The sequence below is a fragment of the Pipistrellus hanaki genome, assembly GCF_964339955.1.
Source record: "Pipistrellus hanaki genome assembly, chromosome: 8".
In the NCBI taxonomy this organism is placed as follows: Eukaryota; Metazoa; Chordata; class Mammalia; order Chiroptera; family Vespertilionidae; genus Pipistrellus; species Pipistrellus hanaki.
Window position 1 is genome coordinate 55994199 of NC_140510.1, and position 21716 is coordinate 56015914.

The 21716-nt window shown below is 47.7% G+C and overlaps 1 protein-coding gene across 5 annotated transcripts in view; it reads left to right on the plus strand.

The window, feature by feature from the left end:
- Positions 1–21716, plus strand: part of COL6A3 (collagen type VI alpha 3 chain) — a 61517-nt gene that overhangs the window by 14714 nt on the left and 25087 nt on the right. For all 5 annotated transcript variants that reach the window (XM_084892703.1, XM_084892704.1, XM_084892700.1 and 2 more), the window contains 19 exons: positions 936–1502; positions 2943–3551; positions 5480–6085; positions 7513–8127; positions 9022–9621; positions 10223–10560; positions 10964–11042; positions 12012–12157; positions 13489–13581; positions 13983–14036; positions 14879–14950; positions 15742–15768; positions 15875–15919; positions 16036–16089; positions 16535–16597; positions 17189–17254; positions 17668–17721; positions 20268–20303; positions 20957–21019. In XM_084892703.1, coding sequence (XP_084748829.1) covers positions 936–1502; positions 2943–3551; positions 5480–6085; positions 7513–8127; positions 9022–9621; positions 10223–10560; positions 10964–11042; positions 12012–12157; positions 13489–13581; positions 13983–14036; positions 14879–14950; positions 15742–15768; positions 15875–15919; positions 16036–16089; positions 16535–16597; positions 17189–17254; positions 17668–17721; positions 20268–20303; positions 20957–21019 — 4187 coding nt within the window. The remainder of the gene's footprint in view (positions 1–935; positions 1503–2942; positions 3552–5479; positions 6086–7512; positions 8128–9021; positions 9622–10222; positions 10561–10963; positions 11043–12011; positions 12158–13488; positions 13582–13982; positions 14037–14878; positions 14951–15741; positions 15769–15874; positions 15920–16035; positions 16090–16534; positions 16598–17188; positions 17255–17667; positions 17722–20267; positions 20304–20956; positions 21020–21716) is intronic.

Below are 21716 nucleotides of genomic sequence, written 5' to 3' on the forward strand. Positions count from 1 at the left end.
GTTGACATCACATGGACAGGTAACAAGACTGAGACAACCGAAACCTAATCGAATGAATTCCCATTGTGTGAACTGAAAATCATGTTCACGTTATCCAGTGTAGCCCCATATGGGTGGTCATCCTTTTTTGTTGTCTAAATACAGCAGCTTGGAAAGCAGTGACAGACAGCCTGCCTGACCACAGAGCAATGAGATGCTCCATTTTGGGTCATAATCCATTACCTCCAATTTAATGAAAAGATAATCCAGTTAGAGCTGATCATCGATTCAGCTGATAATGTGTCAACTCAGTTATCCCTGTGCAATTAACCTACATCGGCCTTTTTCACTAGAGATAGGTCAATTTTTAGGAAAAAGGACAATAAACATGATTGATAATTTATAGTTTGAAAACACTGTTTGTTCTCCTAGAATGATGGCCCCTAGTGTATCAATAGAACTCTGTGGGCTTGTCCTTGTCTCACTCTGTTTAGAAGCTCTCAGATTGGGTAGATCGACTTGTTATTCTGGTCTTTTGCAAGTATACACTGCTTTGACACAAACATTTAAAAAATGTTTTGTTTTTTTTTTTATTGATTTCAGAGAGGAAGAGAGAGGGAGAGAGATAGATAGAAACATCAATGATGAGAGAGAATCACTGATCAGCTGCTTCCTGCATGCCCTCTACTGTAGATTGAGCCCACAACCTGGGCATGTGCTCCAAAGGGAATCGAACTATGATCTCTTAGTTCATGAGTCAATGCTGAGCCACACTAGCTGGGCTGAAACAGACATTTTACTGACAGCTGGCGAGGTTCTGCCTCCCTTGTTGGTACAGTGATCGTCAGATGAATTGTGTGAACTGTTACCAAATGCTGGTGGTGCTGGGCTGATGTCAGTTTGGTGCCTGTTATATTCTTGAACCTCATGGTGTCCTAACCTCCTTTTTCTTGTAGAGAGCAAGCGAGATATTCTATTTCTCTTTGATGGCTCAGCCAATCTTGTGGGCCAGTTCCAAGTTGTCCGTGACTTTCTCTACAAGGTGATCGATGAGCTAGATGTGAAGCCGGATGGGACCCGAATTGCAGTGGCTCAGTACAGCGACAATGTCAGGGTCGAGTCTCATTTTAATCAGCACCAGCATAAGCCCGAAATCCTGAATCTTGTGAAGAGAATGAAAATCAAGACTGGCAAAACCCTCAATGTGGGCTATGCCCTGGATGATGCACTCAGATCCATTTATGTGAGGTCCGCCGGGAGCCGGATGGAGGATGGGGTGCCCCAGTTCCTGGTGCTGCTGGTGGCGGGACGCTCGTTTGATAGTGTGGAAGAGCCGGCACGCCTGCTGAAGCAGAGTGGGGTGATACCTTTCGTGTTACAGGCCAAGAATGCAGACCCTGCCCAGTTAGAGCTGGTAGTACCATCCCCCGCCTTTATCCTGGCTGCGGAGTCGCTTCCCAAGATTGGAGAACTTCAACCACAGATTGTGAATCTCCTAAAAACAGTGTCAGTGCCTTCACCAGGTATGGCATAGGAATTCTGGTTGTACCTTCAGCTTAGCTCTCCAGGGTGTGGCTTGATGGTGGGCTGCTGGCTCCAGGTCCTGAGATCAAAGCCGTCCTTGGGTTTCCAGGGAAAGTGGAAGGCTAACAGATGGTTTCTGTAGGAACAATGAAATATGACTTTTCCTTCCTCACTTGGATTTTCCAACTGTTCTTTAGGACAAAACAGGAAAATCAGGGTGATTATTTGGAAGGACATGAGAGTATCCTATACAATCAAAGGGTAATATGCAAATTGACCCTAAAGGCAGAATGATCAGGAACAACCGGTTACTATGACGTGCACTGACCACCCGGGGGCAGATAGATGCTCAACGCAGGAGCTGCCCCCTGGTGATCAGTGCACGCACATAGGGGGAGCTCTGCTCAGCCACAAGCCGGGCTCACAGCTCTGAGCACAGTGGTGGTGGCAGGAGCCTCTCCCGCCTCCTCAGCAGCGTTAAGGTTGTCTGACACATCCCCCGAGGACTTCTGGGCTGCCATAGGGATGTCTGACTCCCCAAGGGAGTGGGCCTAAGCTGGGAGGTGAACATCCCCTGAGGGGTCCTGGACTACAAGAGGGCACAGGCCATGCTAAGGGACACCCTCTCTCCCAAGTGCACAGATATTTGGGCCTCGAGTTTCACAGTAAGATACATGATAAAAATTTAGACATATTAGTGGTCAAAAATCCTTTCATCTACAATCCTTTTTATTAAAAGCTGAGAATCTAGAGTGTCTGCATTGACTATTGGTCCCACAAACTGTTGGTTTTGGATTGTAACCTGGACATCTGGGTTACATTTTCCCCTCATGGATCCACTGTGACTTGCAGCAATTTATTTGAAACCGCCAAGTATAAAATGTTATTGGTTATGCAGTCTCTTCCACCCAGATCTCTCTAGCCCTCAGTGTTTTCTTGAGTACACCTTTGAGAGTTTATTGCTCAAGACTTGAACAATTCTAAAATGAAAGGGCTATCTATATAAATTAGTGAGTTTGTTTCCTCCTGTGGCAAGTGGAGCGGCTTAAAACAAAAGGAATTAATTCTCTGACAGTTTTAGAGGTCAGAAATGCAAAACCAGTTTCATTGGGCTAAAATCAAGTTATCAACAAGGATATGTCCCTCTTGGAGGTTCCTGGCCTTTTCCAGCTCCTAGATGCCACCTGCATTTCTTGGTTCACGGCTCCATCCTCCAGCTTCAAAGCCAGCGGCATAGTGTCTTCTCTCTTCTCTGACTTCTGTTTCCATCCTCAAATCTTCTTCCTCTAAACCTGATCCTCTTGTCTCCCACCTATAAGGACATCCCCAAAGCCAAGTTCTGGGGATTCTGAATCAGACATTCTTCAGCCCACCACCATCAGTAGTGGAACTGTCCCTCTCATATCCTGGGTGAGTCATTTGGGCTGTCTTCCTTCCAGGTTCAGCTGGAAAGGATGTGGTGTTTCTACTCGACGGCTCTGATGGTGTCAGGAGCGGCTTCTCTCTGTTGAAGGATTTTGTCCAGAGATTGGTGGAGAGCCTGGATGTGGGTCCAGACCGAGTCCGTGTGGCCTTGGTGCAGTACAGTGACCGGACCAGGCCTGAGTTCTACCTGAATTCATACATGGATCAGCAGAGTGTGGTCGGTGCCATTCAAAGGCTGGCACTTCTGGGAGGGCCGACGCCCAACACTGGGGCTGCTCTGGACTTTGTCCTGAGGAATATCCTGATTAGCTCTGCCGGAAGCAGGATGGCAGAAGGCATTCCCCAGCTCCTGATCGTCCTCACAGCGGACAGGTCCGGGGATGATGTGAGAGGCCCCTCAGGGGTCCTGAAGAGGGGCAGGGTCGTGCCCATTGGCATTGGCATCGGGAATGCCGACATCACGGAGATGCAGACCATCTCCTACATCCCAGACTTTGCTGTGACTGTTCCCACCTTCAGGCGGCTGGAGAATGTCCAGCAGGACATCTCCCAGAGGGTGACCCAGCTCACCAGTGATGAAGTGGGCAAGTTGGAGCCGGTGTTTAGTCTTCCATTGAGACCAGGTAAGGAGGGGACTTTTGGATCATCATTCCTTGAAACATCCGGTGCTACTTTGGACTGTGGCCTGCACATTTTGTTTCTTCTATTTACACCTAATTTTGTGAAGAATTAGGAACCTTGTTTGGTTTTCAGAAATGGCAGAGGCTCGGGGAGATGCTGAGATTCATGTTTTTGGTCAAAGTAAAGGCTGAGAAAGGGCATGTGCCTCCCTGACAGTGCAGGTGCTCTGACTCTGCATGAAGGTTTTTGTGTAGGTATCCAAAGGGCAGAGCCACCTCTTCGATAACAGCAGTTCAGTGTGGTTCTGAGCTGCCGGAGGGAGGTCAGCTGGCAGCCTTCCATGACCAGGGACGGGGTTAGAGCACAGGCTCTTTGTCAAGCTGAAACACAGTCTCTGAAATCCCGGTGTTTCCAGAGCCAAAGTGTGAGGATTGTGTTGGAATTTGCTTGGTGCTGAGAAGTGTCTTAGCTGGCAGGAACACTGCCAGACTATGTGATGGTATTTATCCTATATCCTCCTTCCTATCTGCTTTCCTCAGCCTAGTTACAATAAACTATAAAACGGTGGGAGCCTGGCCACTGAGAAGATAGGGGACTGAGATATGGCCACACCCTCCAAAAATACCTAGCAGCGGCCTGTCCTCCCTGGGACCCAGGTGGGGAGAGAACTGTGGCTTCTCCCTGCGGCTCATGTTCTACAGGACACCATCCATGGCCTCATGGCATGGAGCAGGGGGAAGGTAGGGAGGAGAAAAAGCCAGTGAGAAAAGTGGGATGCAGCATACATGCCTTTGGGTAGACGAGGGAGGTGAGGCTGACGGACACAGTGCGAGGGAGGGGTGTCAGCTTCTCGCTGGCGTCCAGGCCAGAGAGCAGCACGTGATTGTTCTAAAGGGTTTGTCACCAGATGAATGCAGGCATCATGAGATAAACAAAGGGAAAGAGCTTTCCCCCTAATCGACGTGCGTGGTGCCTCCAGCGCAGTGGGGCCAGAGCCTTTTGCACAGCATAGCTGCAGCGCCTGTGTCCTGAGAGCGCCCCTTGGAAATGTCGGCATCGGAATGTGCGGCTCCTTTACTTGAAGCGCAAGCCCATGTTTCCATAATAACAGGATTCCTGCCCACTCACATTCCCTCTTTCAAGTGACTATATCCTTCCTCCTTCTTTCTTCCCACCCGCTTCTTCTATGCTCTTCTCCCTCAGCTTAGTCTGAGATGGTGGCAGGAATCCCATTACTCTGAGAAATGTAAGTAAATTGGAAAAGAACTTCCAGAAGCACCATGTGGTCCATCCCAGCACCGGTATCCCCAACTCAGCTTCCCTCCTGTGCCTGTGGTGACCCGCCTCTGCTCCCAGGCTCTCCTGTCACCTGATCACCTGCTTCTTCTCTCTCCTGCGTCACCGGTTCTCCACTGAGGATGGGAAGGTGGTTTCCTTCATTCTGCAAACCTGTTGCTTTCTCTCTGTGTCAAACACTCTCTCATGGTGCCCTGCATCCCCTCCAGCAGCGCCTCAGTCTCCGCTTAGGTGAGTTCCTATATGCCCTACAACTTCGCTCTGAACCCACCTCTCTGCCCCTCACTCTTGCCACTCCACTCAGAGTGCTCTTCTCAAGGCCCCTCCAATGCATGGGCAATTCACAAGTGACATTTTGCTGTCACCGCTGAGGTCCCCTCCTTCCCGAAATACCATTCCCACTTCGTCTACACATGTGTCTTATATGCCTCATCTCGGCCTCCCTCAGTTACCCTTCCTTATCCTTTGCTGGTTCCTCTTCTTCTCCCTGACTTGTCATTGCTGTGCCAAGACTCAGAATTAGGATATTTGCCCATCAGGTGCTGATTCCATGACAGCCAGGGAAATGGTTTGTTAATGCTGAGAATTAAATGCCAATGAAGGTGAAACCCATGGTATATGGTTTGATTCGCAGGCGCAGGCAACAAGAAGGATGTGGTCTTTCTCATTGATGGGTCCCAGCGTGCTGCCCCTGAGTTTCAGTACATCCGCAACCTCATTGAGAGAGTGGTGGACTCACTGGACGTGGGCATTGACACGACCCGGGTGGCAGTCATCCAGTTCAGTGAGGGCACACATGTGGAGTTCTTGCTCAACGAATACTCCAGCAAGGAGGAGGTGCAGAATGCGGTGAGGCGGCTGCGGCCCAAGGGCGGGCGGCAGATCAACGTTGGGAATGCCCTGGAGTTTGTGTCAAAAAATATCTTCAAGAGGCCACTGGGGAGCCGGATTGAAGAGGGCGTTCCTCAGTTCCTGGTCCTCATTTCATCTGGAAATTCTGGAGACGAGGTGGACGACGCGGCAGCAGAGCTCAAGCGGTATGGCGTGGCACCATTTCCCATTGCCAGGAATGCGGACCAGGAGGAGCTGATTAAGATCTCCCTGAGCCCTGAATACGTGTTCTCAGTGAACACTTTCCGGGAGCTGCCCAGCCTGGAGCAGAGGCTGCTGACACCCATCACAACCCTGACCTCACAGCAGATTCAGCAGATGCTGGCCCGAGCTCCCTACCCTCCTCCTGGTAAGTTTGAGTGTATTGTTGTTGCAGCTCTCTGAGTGTTATATATATATATATATATATATATATATATATATATATATATATATATATATATATATATATATATATATGTATAGGTTCAAAGATCCATTGTCCTCAGGACAAGTTAATTTAAAAAAAGGCACACCTGTGGTTGAGCCACTTGGCCTATTGCTTGTGGCCAGGAAGAAGGATGCATAGGACGGGGAACCACGGATAGCTCAGTGTTGGAAAGGATTTCTGATAGGTCTCAAGCTTACGGTAGTGAGTCTGTGGAACACTTGAGGAAGTGGGACTTTGCCAGGATCAGATGTTGTTAAGAAATGAAAGGAATTCTGTGATTGGGTGCCTTGCTAAATCTGATGGCTAAAGCTATAATTGGTAAAGAAGCAGTGATCATTCCTATGAGCCAGGACAGAGGGGTGTTTGGTTATTTTGTCTTCTTTTTGTCAGTGTTCACATAGGATTCCAGCATGACCTCATCTTTGTCTTGCTCCATGGCGGCCACAGTGTGGCTTTCCCTGGTGTTGATGTTCTCTGAGGCCTGGCTGTGTGTGCCAGGAGAGATTTCCTCTTTCTTAGTATAAACATTTCAATTCCAAGACTTGCTCACCTTATGCTGTGCTGTTTCCACTATAAGTAGCCGAGTGATTTATGAAGCGAAATACAGGTTGAATTTGTGGAGTGGAAACATATGAGTAGTTTAATACATGGCATCCAAGAAGTACCTAGAACACCAATTAAGAGGAAAACAGGACTTTCTTATTGATTTTATAGTTAAAAAATGAACTCATGTAAAGAAATAGAAATGGTAATATTGAAAATAAAAACTTTCTATAAATCTTAGAGAAATGTGAGCAAAAAAGAAATACTATGACTGTAACACATGGGGAGCTGTAGTGGCCCTTTTGGGGACAGTTGGGATTACCTGAGTGGTCAGCAGAGAAGTGGTGAGCATGGGTGGGAAAGGACCTTTGACCTCAGCTGCTTCTCTCTTCTTGTACAACATATTGGTCTGGATGATCTCAGCTCCTTATGGTGGTAATAGTTCATGACTTTGTAGATTATGGGTCAGGGATTTGTTTCTAAATATCACTTTTATTTTAGAAATGAGTTATATCCCACACCCCAAAGCCAAAATTAAAATTGAGTAAAGTCAGAAAATCTTGGAGACCTTAAAATATATCAAGAAATGAATACTGTTTAGGCGAAAAAGATCCAATTTTAATGATTAATTTTAAAAAGTCCAAAAAATAAACACCAATGACTCAAATCATAGTTTTAATGTTAATATTATGGTGCAATACCACACCAAGTCCAGAATAAAATACAAACCTCAGAAACAAAGGCAGAAATCAAGATACATGGGTGCCAGCCATGCACTGAGCTTTCCTCTTCTTTTCTCCCAGCTGCCGAGAGTGATGCTGCCGACATTGTCTTCCTCATTGACAGCTCTGACAGTGTGAGATTTGAAGGCATTGCACACATCCGAGACTTTATCATCAGGATTGTCCAAAGGCTCAACGTTGGCCCCAATAAAGTGAGAATTGGAGTTATGCAGTTCAGCAATGAAGTCTTCCCAGAATTCTACCTGAAGACCCATAAGTCCCAGGGCGCTGTGGTTGATGCCGTCCGCCGCCTGAGGTTCAAAGGCGGGTCTCCACGGAATACCGGCATAGCTCTGGAACATGTGGCAAGAAATTTCTTTGTCAAGTCTGCTGGGAGCCGGATAGAAGATGGGGTGCCCCAACACCTGGTTCTGATTCTGGGTGGAAAATCCCAGGATGACATTTCCCAGTTTTCACAGGTGATACGCAACGCAGGGATTGTGAGTTTAGGGGTAGGAGACCGAAACATTGACAGAACGGAGATGCAGACTATCACCAATAACCCCAGACTGGTCTTCACAGTGCGAGAGTTCAGAGATCTTCCCAATGTAGAAGAGAGGATCATGAACTCATTTGGACCCTCAGGGGTCACACCTGCACCACCGGGAGTGGACATACCCTCTCCTCCTCGGACAGGTATGAACTGTGGAACCTATGACTGCAGAGTATGACATCAATTGCTTTCCAATTGAGAAATGTAAATAGCATTTATTTGAATAATTTTCATCTTGTAGGGTTATTGCTGCATATAGTATTAGAAAGTAACTACTAGCATAAAAATCAGTTGAAATTGTAGAAGGAAATATCCTAGGAAGCATATGGTCACTTTTTCTTCCATGAGACTTCCACAAGCTTCAGTAAGGCTAATGTAGCCCCATTGAAAGATTCTATGAAGGTGCTTTGAGGAGTAACCACAGGCTTGTTGGCTCTCAGAATAGGATAACATCATTGAAGTTGGCCAATCCATGACCTTCTCTACTCTGATCTTGACCACTTGAAATAATTGGGTTATTACCCCAAATGCTACTGATTTTCAAAAGTGTCCCACAAAGCTCTCAGCATACCGGCATGCCACCCTTCAAAGGCGGGGGTCTGCTTTCCATTTTCCAATTTGTATCTGAAGCCTTTCCTGGCTCTGCCTCTAGCACTTCTAGATGTCCCCTGACTTCTGTCAGATATCAACCTTTATTTTTGACCAGAAGAAAGTGTTCAATGGTATTTCCTAAAACACCTGAGGCTATGGACCACTGAATCCATCGTAAAGTACCATTTGGTATGGAATAACGGGAACTCAGTTTCAGTGTCCTTTCCTTTTTGTTTCAGTGGTTTATCATTTTATCTTCTTGTCTTTAGCATAATGTGTTGAGGGCTGTGAATTCAGAAGCCATAGAGGCATGGGATTGAGCTAAGGTATTCAATGTAATCAGTTACAGGAATGTCTTATGTTAATTATTTTAATTTATAGTTTGTTTATTAATGTGTGGCTATGGAAACCAAAGTTCTCCTCCTTTTCATTCTGGCCCCTTTTAGATAAAAAGAAAGCCGACATTGTGTTCCTGTTGGACGGCTCCATCAACTTCCAGAAGAGAAGCTTCCAGGAGGTGCTCCATTTTGTGTCTGAGATCGTGGACACGGTTTATGGACAAGGAGACTCCATCCAGGTGGGGCTGGTACAGTACAACTCCGGCCCCACTGATGAGTTCTTCCTGAGGGAGTACTCCACCAAGCAGCAGATTATCGATGCCATCAACAAGGTGGTCTACAAAGGGGGGAGGCACGCAAACACCAAGGTGGGCATTGATCACCTGCGGCTGAATCACTTTGTGCCAGTCGCGGGCAGCCGCCTGGATCAGCGGGTTCCTCAGATTGCATTTGTGATCACCGGCGGGAAGTCCACGGAGGATGCTCAGGAGGCGAGCCTGGCACTCACCCAGAGAGGTGTCAAAGTGTTTGCGGTGGGCCTGGGAAACATCGACTCAGTGGAGGTTGGGAAAATTGCGTCCAACAGCGCCACAGCCTTCCGTGTAGGGAACATCCAGGAGCTGTCGGAGTTGAAGGAGCAGGTGTTGGAAACTCTGGACGATGCCATGAATGAGATCTTATGTCCGGGGGTGACGGATGTTTCCAAAGGTAAACCTTTTCCTGAGCAGATTTTCCATCCCGTCTTGTTGATGTGACTTAGTGACCTAGGTCCCCAGCACTGGCCTGTGGCTTCCTTAAGCATTGTTTACTTTGGGCATTTCCTCATCTCCCTGAGGATTGGGTCCTGGTAGGCACCTATCCAGGTCTCAGATGTTCTTCAATGAGTGGAAGCCTGCTTTTCATGCCCTTTTAAGATTTACCTTTTCTCCTTATTCTTTAATCCCCCAAATAATTCAGATGGTTCTTGTTTCTATTTGTAGCCTTATTATATCAATTATGTGAGACTGGAGTATTTGAGATCTCATGTTCAGGAATGTGGGAGGCATGTAGAGAGCAACTATATGTCATGGCAAAATTGATTAATATCATGAAAAGAGCAACAGACTAAAATGGCCTACCATTCTGGTTCCTAACAGTCAGCACTGGTATTCCCTGTGAGACAGGCTGGTCTAATTTCTTCTCAAAGCTCATCCATAGAAGATTTCATTTTGCCCTTGAGCATGACGTCTGGCCCATGTCCTGTGCCTATACCTTGAACTCTCCTGTGCAGCCCCTCTTAGAGCTCATTGCCTGCTTTTTCCCTTTACAGCCTGCAATCTGGATGTGGTTCTGGGGTTTGATGGTTCAAGAGATCAGAATGTCTTTGTAACTCAGAAAGGCCTCGAGTCTAAGGTGGACATCATCCTGAATAGAATCAGCCAGATGCAAAGACTCAGCTGCAGCGGTGGCCAGATGCCCACCGTGCGGGTGTCTGTGGTGGCCAACACACCATCGGGCCCTGTGGAGGCCTTCGACTTTGCCGAGTACGAGCCGGAGCTGTTTGAGAAGTTCCGGAACATGCGCAGCCAGCACCCCTATGTCCTCACTGCAGACACACTGAAAGCCTATCAGAACAAGTTCAGGCAGTCCTCGCCTGACAGTGTGAAGGTAAGCAGGGCCCGTGTTCAGCTTCTTGTGCCAGTTTTGGACTTTCCTGGTCAGGAGTGTGCCCTAAACACTCTTCACATTTGATGGGTTGCTGGTGCCTGTATTCAACACACACACACACACACACACACACACACACACACACGCACACACACACGTGATTTCCAGAAAAGACATTCCAATACTAAGAGAGTGAGATAACTGCTCTTATTTTCATTGCTGCTTGTGTTTTGAATAAATCAAGTACTGCAATTCCTTCACTTTCCACCTGTCTAACTGCACAAGAGCAAAGAGCTACAAACATGGAGTAGTTGGCCCTCATAGTTTTCTCAACTGTAAGATGAGGGGCTTGAACTGGCTAAGCTCCCTTACCAGGCTCTGTGATGCTTCTTTTTAATTTCAGGTGGTCATTCATTTTACTGATGGGGTGGACGGAGATATGGCTGATTTACAAAAGGCATCGGAGGAACTTCGACAAGAAGGTAGATTCCGGGGCTTTCTAAACGGGAAGTGGAGATGTGGGGGAGACAGACACACTGCTCTGCTGGGGAGACAGAAATTGCTTACAGAGTCCTTGGGGCAAGCTCCTCCTCGTCATCTTGGCTCTCAGTTGCCTGTCTGGGGCTATGGGAAGGGGCTACCAAGGATGCCACAGACAAGTGCTGGCCTGGGTTCCACAGGTTCTCAGACTCATCCAGGTGGTGCAACATCTAGAAAGCATGGTGATATTGCAAAAGAACATGAAGATTTGCTTCATTTAGCCACATCCCATAAACTAGGGATTAATTTTGTAGCAGTTTGCAGTTATTAGAGCTCAACAAAACTACAGCATGAAGTAAACACATACTTTAATATAAAGTAAATAACCGCATACTTTCCAAATTAGGGTGACTGGATAAGCTGTGGTGCCTGTTAACATGTTAACAGAGGTAATATTTGTCTGTCCACAGCTTTGGACTTTGGTAGCTCTGACTATCAAAAAGTGGATGTCCACACCAGAGGGTTAAGAAGGACTTATGAAGCATACATTATCATAAAAACATTTTGTGAATTGCTCCCCCTCCTCCCGTGCCATGGAGATAAGATTACTCCTACCTGATTTTGGGGATGTGGCACTTTAATTTTTTCCACAGTATACCTGTGTGAGGTAGGACCAGAGTTTGAGAATTTATGCATACACTTCATGGTGTCGCTACTTGTATTTATATTAACCGGTTGACTTACTGACACATCTGAGACTATTTCTCTGAGGAGTTCCAAGCACTTCAGAGTGGTTGACTAGCTTGATTAAACATGTTTCAGTTACAGGCCAAATTACATACTGAAGTTTTCTTAAACAAACAAACAAACAAACAAACAAACAAACAAAACAACAACACACCAACCCCCCCAAAAGATATTGTGGCTCTCAGTGCTTCAGCAAGCCCTTGGAAATGTGCCCATCCTCGCAGGTGTCCGAGCCCTGATCTTGGTGGGCCTGGAGCGTGTGGCCAACCTGGAGCAGCTGATGCATCTGGAGTTCGGGCGAGGGTTCATGTACAACAGACCCCTGAGGCTCAACTTGCTGGACCTGGACTACGAGCTCGCGGAGCAGCTGGTGAGATCAGTGCAGATGCCACAGTGTTTGGCTTCTCAAGACAATGAAGTCAGGGAGATGGGCCTCTGGGTGGGTGATTTAACCCATTAAATACGCTTGGGATCTGCCTTGTTGCCATAACACATATGAGTCCTGGAATTAGAGATACTCAGGAGCTGGAGAGGCAGTGAGCTGAGCCACAGGTCCCCAGGTGTGTGATATTGCTGCCTTGGCATTTCCTAGGCTCCCTTTCCTGAAAAATTTCATGCCTAATTGTTGAGAAGGCAAAGGGTTGAGATTGCCTGCTCCAAAACAGAAAGTGTCCTCAGAAAGCCTGCACGATGAAACAAGAATGTGCAGGAAAGGAGGATCACTTTTGGGCAGAGAAGTGCTTTGATTGCCTTCCCTTCCAATTTCCTGTGGAGCAAATGAGGGTGCCATTGGGACTCCCTCACCCTCAGGAGGTCAGCCTCTCTCAGCTGGAGACTTGGGAGTGCGGGTGGGGCCCTTGGGAGATGTGGGCTGAGTGGTTGACCCTGAGGTCCTTTGGTGGTGGCAGCAGTGGGACGTGGGATGCATGGACTCTACCCTCCCTCTCTCTGTCTTCTTCCCAGCACAGGAATTAGGATTTTTGAAAACTGGTGGGAAGACGTTGAGTTAGGGGATGAGTCTGGGATGTGGGAGACAATGAAAACTAGGAAGGTCATTGTCAGAAGCACATTTGACCACATGGGTTTAGCAGATGGACATGTGTTTTGGGTTTGCACTTCACCTGTGAAGTCCAGGCCTGGGGCTGGAAGGGGCATCCATGGTGTGTGATGGGCCACAGAGGCGCTGGTGACCCAGAGTCACGTGCTTGTGGCTAGAGGCAGCACTGCCTGTGTCTGCCCACACAAGGTTGCCCCCCAGGCCTCCTCCAGGCTGGCGCCTTAGTCCATGGCCCTGACCATGGTTCTGAGGAAGAGCATATGGACCTTCATTTTGGAACCACCTTCTCACCTGACCATCTGCAATTCATTTGTTTTGCTCCTTGGAGCTTAAAAATACACAAGTTATGCTTTCTATTTGAAACTTGAATATGTATGTCAGAACCTTCTAGAAATAAGGCCCAGCCTGAGGTGACATTGTGAATGAGGTTTATTCTACTTTGGTTGCTCTTTAGTCTCCTACTGGTGACTTCCCTCCCCTATCGTGGTGTGATGGTTAAACCACTAAGCTGGTCTGTGAGTGAGCGTTATGTGGGAGTGCCTTTATCTGATCGTGGAATCCACATTAGATCTTACCTTCAGGGCACATCTATGTTTTCTTTGGAGGCTTATTGAGACTTGAACTTTTTCATTATTTTTTGGCAGGACAACATCGCTGAGAAAGCTTGCTGTGGGGTGCCCTGCAAATGTTCTGGACAAAGAGGAGACAGAGGACCCATCGGCAGCATCGGGCCAAAGGTGTAGCAGCTTTGTCCTTTTCTTACACCTGAGGATGGAATTCAGAAGTCCGTCCTCACCTTGGCTAGAGATGGAAAAGGGGAGGGGAGTGGGCCCCAGAAGATCCGATGAGCAGACTCCCTTTGGATGGTCAGCTGGGATGGTCAGGATCTGACTCAGTTACAGGAAATGGACAGGATTTCTGGGTAGATCAGGAGCCTTAAAGATCCTGCTAGAAAGAATAATTTCACTGAAATAATGTGTAGAAAACTGTGACGTTCAGGGGAGCACCTAAAGCCATGCTGAATTTTAGCACTACTCTACTGAGAGGAGGGGGTGGGGATCAGGGAGATGCTTACATACAGAACAGACCCCTTCAAAACTCATGGATTTAACCTAGGGACCTATGTACTTTGTTTTAGGGTATTTCTGGAGAAGATGGCTACCGAGGTTATCCTGGTGACGAAGGTGGACCCGTAAGTGAAGTTGTTTTATTCCTGAAATTGTTATTCCCTCCTTGTCTCTTGTAGGGGTTGAATTTCAGAGTTCACTATCTGTTTGGTTATCCAACTGGGAAGACATTAATTTCTAACTTCCTTAGCATCTTTACTCAGATTTCTACATGATGGAAATAGCGTGATGGCCCAAGCATGACCAGAGTGGCTACAGAGCTCGGGCTTCCACTCCTTCCATTCCTCAGGAAGGGGTTAGTGCCTCTGAGGCAGAGAGCCACCGGGTCTGGCATATTCAAAGTCTGCTAAGCTCCAATACTCAAGCAGAGACGGGAGTGAGTGGGAGCAGGGGACAGGGGGGCCCAAATCAGGCTGTAATCAGGTCGATGCCCTTTAGGGGAAGTCTCCCAGAGAAGGTTTGGATGGGCCATAGCCTCAGGGGCCAGTTGAGGGTGTACAGAGCCTTTGGGAAATGATACAGGGACAAACATGGTTCCAGAGGCTTTGAGACCCTAGAAGAAGGCCCAGCCTTGTAGTTAAAGGGAGCAGGTGAGGTCACGGGGACCCAGCTCCCAGTGCCAGAGTCAGGGCTGGGAACAGCCTCATTGGAGAGTCAGGAGCTGGGGCCATACAGAGAGACAGTCAGGGCAAGCATTGCCTAAGGGGGCCCAGGTCCCACCCAGAAATGGTGCCCAGAGGCCCCCTTTCTCCAGTTCAGCTGTGCACAGGGCCTGGGGGGCAGGAAGGCTGGGATCCCTCGGCTCAGGCAGCATTCCTGGCAGCAAATCTGCTTCGAAGGCAGGGCTTTCACCGAGCTGTGGACCCATTGGAGATGTGATGACCGAAACCTTTGTCTCCCCTGACAGGGTGATCGTGGTCCTCCTGGTGTGAACGGCACTCAAGGTTTCCAGGGCTGTCCTGGCCAGAGAGGAATAAAGGTACAGTGTGTGTGTGTGTGTGTGTGTGTGTGTGGGGGGGGGGGGGCTCTGCATGTGGGGGGACCACAGCATCGGCCTATCTGGGGGTGGGAGGGTCAGCAGTATGTACAAAAGTGGACAGTTTCTCCACGTGCCAGGGGGAGGATGGTGCTTGGGTCTCTCTGCTCTCACCATCCAGCCACTGGGGCCTCTCCTGGGAAGACAGCCCACAGTCTGGTAGGTTCGGAGCACAGGCTGCACTGGGAAGGGAGCCTGGGAATGCAGAAAGAGTTTCCTATGGAAACAGGCAGCCGCCAGAAAACCATCACGAGGACAGACAGGATGTGTGCCAGAACAGGGAGAAGGCCAGTGCCCGTGGCTTCAGCCTGGGATTCCGGGAGGAGCCAGGGAGATGGGGCAGCAAAAGAAAGGGAGAGATCACTGCACTTGCCAGTCCTTTGCATGAAATACTTATATTCAAGGGCTGATAAACTTTCTTCTCCATTTGCTGAAGTTTAAGAGTGGGTGCTGAAGGGAAGGTCACCAGACTGCAAAGTCACAGAGGGGCCTCCTGGTTCCTGGCTCTCAGGGACCACTCCCCTGACCAGGGAGCCAAACCAACCAGTGCCCAGGTCCAGGAAAATTAGCTTTACGACCTCTGTGCAATGGTGAGAGGATAACCCAAACAAATAAATCCCCAATAGTGAATTTTCACCTAAGATGGCCTTCTCTGGGGTTGGGGCAGCCCTATCCTGTGGCTCAGGGACCAGCCTCCAAAAGGAGCTAATGTGTCTTCTTCCCTTACTTTCCAGGGCTCTCGAGGATTCCCAGGAGAGAAGGTACTCATCTTGTTTCCTTTTTTTATTGAAAACGTTCCCAGCATTTCTCATTTCTTCTTTGTCTGAAGGCCATCCACACTCACCTGTGTGTCTTGTCCCCTCGCAGGGTGAATTGGGGGAAATCGGACTGGATGGTCTCGACGGGGAAGATGTGAGTGACTTTGTGCTCTAAGTCCTAGCAGCTTTGGTCCTGAAGATTCCAGGGACTGTACTCAGCCTCTGGAAGCCACTGTGCCAGAAATGACATGTTGTTGTTGTCTTTGGCAGGGAGACAAAGGTGTGCCTGGTTCTTCTGGCGAGAAAGGGAATCCCGGGAGAAGGGTAGGTGCATTTCCACTGCTGCTGGGATGGAGGGACATGTCACCGAGGGACTCTGTCTCTCACTGATGTATGTGAAGACCACTTCCTCCGAGACCTCTTCTGACCTCCTCTGGGGCTGCCTCCTTGGCATCCCTGTGTCCCTGGCAGCTGTGACAGATTACATTATATTGTCTTGTTTGGAGACTGTGTCTCATAGGGCAGGGACTGAGTTTGTTTTGTTGCAAATAAATCCCAGTGTCTGCACAGAGGGGGTCCCTAATAAATATTTGTGGATTATCTGAACAAATCATAAATATTTGGAAGGAATTTTACCTTCATGGCCAAATGAGTAAATGCTTGACATCGGTCCATTTAAAACCTATGAGTTGAAGAATGGGGTTTTAAGAATGAGACAAAAATGTGTAATTCTATTTAGTGATTAAGCTCCACATGTGTTTTTTGTTAGGGTGACAAAGGACCTAAAGGGGACAGAGGAGAACGAGGAGATGCTGGAATTCGAGGGGACCCGGTAAGAATTCCTCACAGACAATTTAAGCCCTGAGTCTGGGGAAGAGGGTTGTGGGAACAGAGGGCTGAAAGGGGGAATTTTACTTTTGATGCTGCTTTAAAACTTGTTGATAAAAGATGTGGTTTGTCATTTCCCCTCACTTTTGGGGTTGCTGGGGACATGTTTGCTGTCTGGCTGTGGAGATAAGTGTTTGCAAGACCTCTCCTGGGAAGACATGAGGATTTCCCTAAAACATGGTCTCAGGTTTCTTTAATCGAGCTGGACTGGGTGGTCAAAAAAAATATGAGTGAGGACATGAATGCAAGACTCTGCACCAGCCCCAGTAGACACATCCCATTCAGACAACATCCATCCCACCCTCCCTGGCCCTGACTGTGGATCGGCCAATCATTCTTAGCTCCAGGGAAGATGGGGCCTCGGGCCCTCTTGCCTAGACCTGTCTGGGAGGACAGAAGCCTGGCCCAGAGGTGGTCATTTGCTTGCACTTACAGAATCAAAGATGAGCTACAAACATTTTTCTTTTCCTAAAGCAAACTTAGGGTGTCTTTTTCTGCCCATGAGGCTCATTCCCCCAACCTGTGTTGTTTCCAGGGTGACTCAGGACGGGACAGCCAGCAGAGAGGACCCAAAGGAGAAACCGGAGACATTGGGCCCATGGTATGATGCTCCTCGTTCCTCGACTCCCTGTGCTGGGGGCCAAGACACAAAACCCACATGGGGCTGTCCCTAGCCTGGAGGCCATGGAAGTGGCTTTTCAGGCTGTAGATCTAACAGGTTGGGAGCAGAGGGTTCCCAGAGCCCATGTGTGTCCCCGTGAAGGAAGTCTCCACTGGGAAATGGAACAATCCTTCCAAGAGGCCCTTCAACCCCCCAGATGTTCACAGAAAGTGCTTTTTAAGCCAGAGCCTTGTGCTGTTGGAATGTGTCTGAGCATGATGCACCCACAAAGTTATTTGGGTGACCCCCTCTGTGTATCAATATTGTTTCCCACGGTGTCTTGAACAATATTGCCGTATTTGATGCTCTTCTCTGCAGAGGAGAATCTCACGCCGTTTTCTCTCCCACACCAGGGCCTCCCTGGGAGAGACGGCGAGATCGGAAGGCCTGGAGATCCCGGCAAGGATGTGAGTGTCTTTGAGGGCTATGGGCTCCCTGATATTAAAGTGCCACCTAGATCCCAAACCCCCAAACCCTGCCTTACTTCTTATTAAGAAATTTCTGAAACGATTGTCATCCAAGTCATGCCACTTAGAGAAATCTCTCATTCTTATCTTAGTTCTATACTCCGTCTCTTCTCCCTCCCCAAGACCTGCTTCTTTCCCAGCCCAGAAAACACACTGAACAGATGCTTTAAAAATATTATCTTTACTGCTTTAGGAAATTTGGCCAGGTTTTATCCCACTAAATATTTAAAAGATCCAAATGAAGCATGAATCTGGGAGGGATGAGGGAATGAGGGCAGGAAGGCTGACGGGGTCATATGCTTATTGGTTTTATAACTGTTTGTGTGTGATGGTGTGTATGATGCTGTGTATGATGGTGCGTATGTGTGTGTGTGTGTGTGTGTGTGTGTGTGTGTGTGTGTGTGTGTGTGTTCTGCTGGAACCCAATCAATGAAACTAGACTCTTTTTTCTAGAGAATTGCATCTTACAGTGGCTTTTAAAAATACATATATTTTATTGATTTTAGAGAGGAAGGGAGAGGGAGAGATAGAAACATCAGTAATGAGCATCATTGATCAGCTGCCTCCTACACGTACCACATTGGGGAGGGAGCCTGAAACCTGGGCATGTACCTGATTGGGAATCGAACTGTGTGACCTCCTGGTTCATAGGTTGATACTCAACCACTGAACCACACTGGCCAGGCTCTCAGTGGCTTCTTAAACACATCAGAAATGTGAGCTGCAGTAGCTCATTGCATGCCTAATCTTTGTGTCTTGTTGATGAGTTCCTACCTAAAGCCAAAGGGACACTAAGTAGTTTGGAAACTTCTAGGGCCAAGGGGTACGCAGAGCTTAAGGTGGGAGAAGATGGTTCCTGTATGCAGAGGAGTGTTTGGGATTTGTAATCCTCAGGAGCCCATTCAGGATGCTGTGGTGCCCAGCCACATCTCTGCTCAGAGACTAGCTGGGGCTGTGCAGCCGGTTCCAGGTGGCAGCGAAGTTTTAAGGGCTGAGCCATTGAACCGTTTGAGAGAGCATGTGACCTGAGGGCTTCCAGAAGAAATTACTATCATCCATAGTCAGATGACATGCTGTGGGCATAATTTCGCTTTTAAAATTCAGAAGAAGACTTAATATCTGAAAATGCTCTCTTAATAGTTCTGAGTATTATTTTTGAATAATGCTGCTGAGCTATATAATGAAAAAGCAAAGGGGAGCTAACCAATTGTTATAATGTGCCATGTAACTGCTGGTGAGTAGGACCAAAACTGGTTTTTGTGACTGACAGTCATGTAAACAGTTCGTTTTAATTCTATGCACAGGTGGACCCTTGGGTTTGAATTTGATACAGTCAAGGGCTCTTGTGGACTCAGTTGCTTCCTTTGCAGCAGGGTGAGGCCTGGCAGTGTGGCCTCCTCCTTCCCTGGGACCTTACTGTGTCAGGCCCAGGTCCAGACAAAGCACATTCTTCTGTGGGGCCACCTTGTTCTTCACATCTCACACCCCCTCCCAGCCCCCAGGGCTTCCACAGGCTGCCTCTGGCCTGAGCAATGAGTCATTGAGCACTGGTGGCCTCTGACATACTCTAGGCTGTCCCCTTTGGGAGGGGCCAGCCAGATTGCTACTCTGGAGGATTAACCTGGCCCCCGACTTGTCCATATGTTGTTCATGGAAGGAGGCCTAAGTCTTCCATTAAAGAAACTGCCACAACAGTGAATAGCAAAAATGAATTAAAAAAACAACAACAAAAAAAAAACACAAGAAGATCCCTGGGATGGCCTGTTGGGAGTGGAGACTGTGGTCTTTGGGTGATGCAGCAATCGGTCAAGCCCAGTAACCACCGGTTGTTACTGTCTCCAGAACACAACTCCTCACCTTGCAAAGATTTATCCAGGATGTTCCCATGTTCCCATCCCAAACCTCCTCACCACAGAGGAAGCAATCACAACGGGGGGGGGGGGAGGTTTAGCAGATTACTTACACAGTGAGCCCACATTTATTTGGACTGGGGGTCACCCCTGGAGCATAGACACAGATGTTCCCAAGACATGAGGCACCCCTGGGCTCGCAGGTTCACGCATGTGCCTTTGGCTGCTCACCTACCAGAGGATCTGTTATACTTGGCCAGCAGGACTTGGAGAGTCTGGGACTCCCTTCCATGATAATTAACGTATTATGATGACTTCTCCTGACAGTTGGAAAAATGGTAGAAAAACAGACAGCTTGACATTCCCCTTTCACATTCCTTATTTGAAATTGGCTGGGACCCTGCAGCCAGGAGTCATTATTTTGCTTGGCGGGTCTGAAGTAATTCTCAAAACTTTCACTTGGGTGACTAACAGGGCAGCATGGAGGCAAAGCTTGACTGAGATGAGGCAGGAAGGTGTTTCCTTGGGGCTGACAGGGCCAGGCACACAGTGGGTGGCAGATGAATGTGTGGGTTAAGTCAGGCAAAGTCCGGGCTCTGTCCCGTTTCCCCTAATGGTGTGTGACTTCTCCTGCAGGGCGGCTATGGCCGAAGGGGACCAGCAGGAGCTAAGGTAAGCTGGCTCCTCTTCTCCATCAGGACAATGTAATTCACCATGTGCTCTCATGGACTGTCCTCCTGTTCACCTCCCACCCACGAGCTAAAACCTCCTCTCTCCTTTGCTATCAAAGCCTGCAGCTCAACCAGCAGCTACCACCTTTCTCTAGCCCTTTAAACTTGGCCTCTTCTAATGAACTTGTGACAATGATTGACAGTGGGGGCAGGTTTTTTTTTTTGTTTGTTTTTTGTTTTTTTGAGGGGGGGGGGTGGGAATGAAAGGAAAAAGAGAGATGGAGGAGGCAATTCCTAGGCATCTTGTTTACAACATGCCCACTTATCCAGTCATTAGCAAGTCACAACGTCTCTGTGTCTTAGTCTTCTCACCTGTGCTATACAGGATTAGGTTGCAAAGCATCCTTATTTCCCAAAGCCATCTTGCAGAGAAGGTGAGGCGAGAGTGGAAATAGTTGTGACAGTACAGAGGGGCAGCTGGCACCACATGTTGACTGTTTCAAGCTGGAGTGATGGGATCAGTGGCTTTGAAGCTGCTTGTAGAGTTGGGATCATGGCCCTGTCCCCTCACCCAGATGGGACTTTGGAACAGAGAGCTGACATTGGTATAAACTATGCTGACCCTACCCTGAATCTTCTCTTTCTTCTTTTAAGGGCAACAGGGGTGGTCCAGGCCAGCCGGGCTCTGCAGGAGAGCAGGGGACCAGAGGTGCACAGGTTGGTACCCGGGGACATTGCATACCCTTTGCTATTACACACACACACACACACACACACACACACACACACACACATATATATATATATATATATATATATATATATATATATATATATATTTTTATATATATATATATATATATATATATATATATATATATATTTTTAATCAAAGGTGACAATTTCGCAAAATTGAAAAAAAATTCATCATTTACAGTGAACAACTCAGCGGGGGGTTAGTACATTTATGATGTTGTACAAGCATAACCTCCATCTAGTTTCAAAGCATTTTCATCACCCCCAAAGGAGACCCTCATGGTACCTGTTACATAGTCACCCATCATCTCCCCTCACCTCCTCATTCCCAGCTCCTTGTGGCCCTCATTTCTTTTCTGTATCTATGGATTTGCCTATTCTTGACATCTCATGTACATGAATAGGTGGCCTTTTGTGTCCAGCTTTTCTCATTGAGCATAACGTTTTTTAGGTTCCCCATGTTAAAGAATGTCACAGGGCTCCACTCCTTTTCATGCCCGAATAATATTCCATTACGTGGATAGACCACAGTTTACTTCTCTGCTCATTGGTTGATGGACATGGGTAGTTTCCACCTTTTATTTTATTTTATTTTATTTTATTTATTTTATTTATTTATTTATTTTTTTAGTTTCCACCTTTTAGAGACTGTGAATAT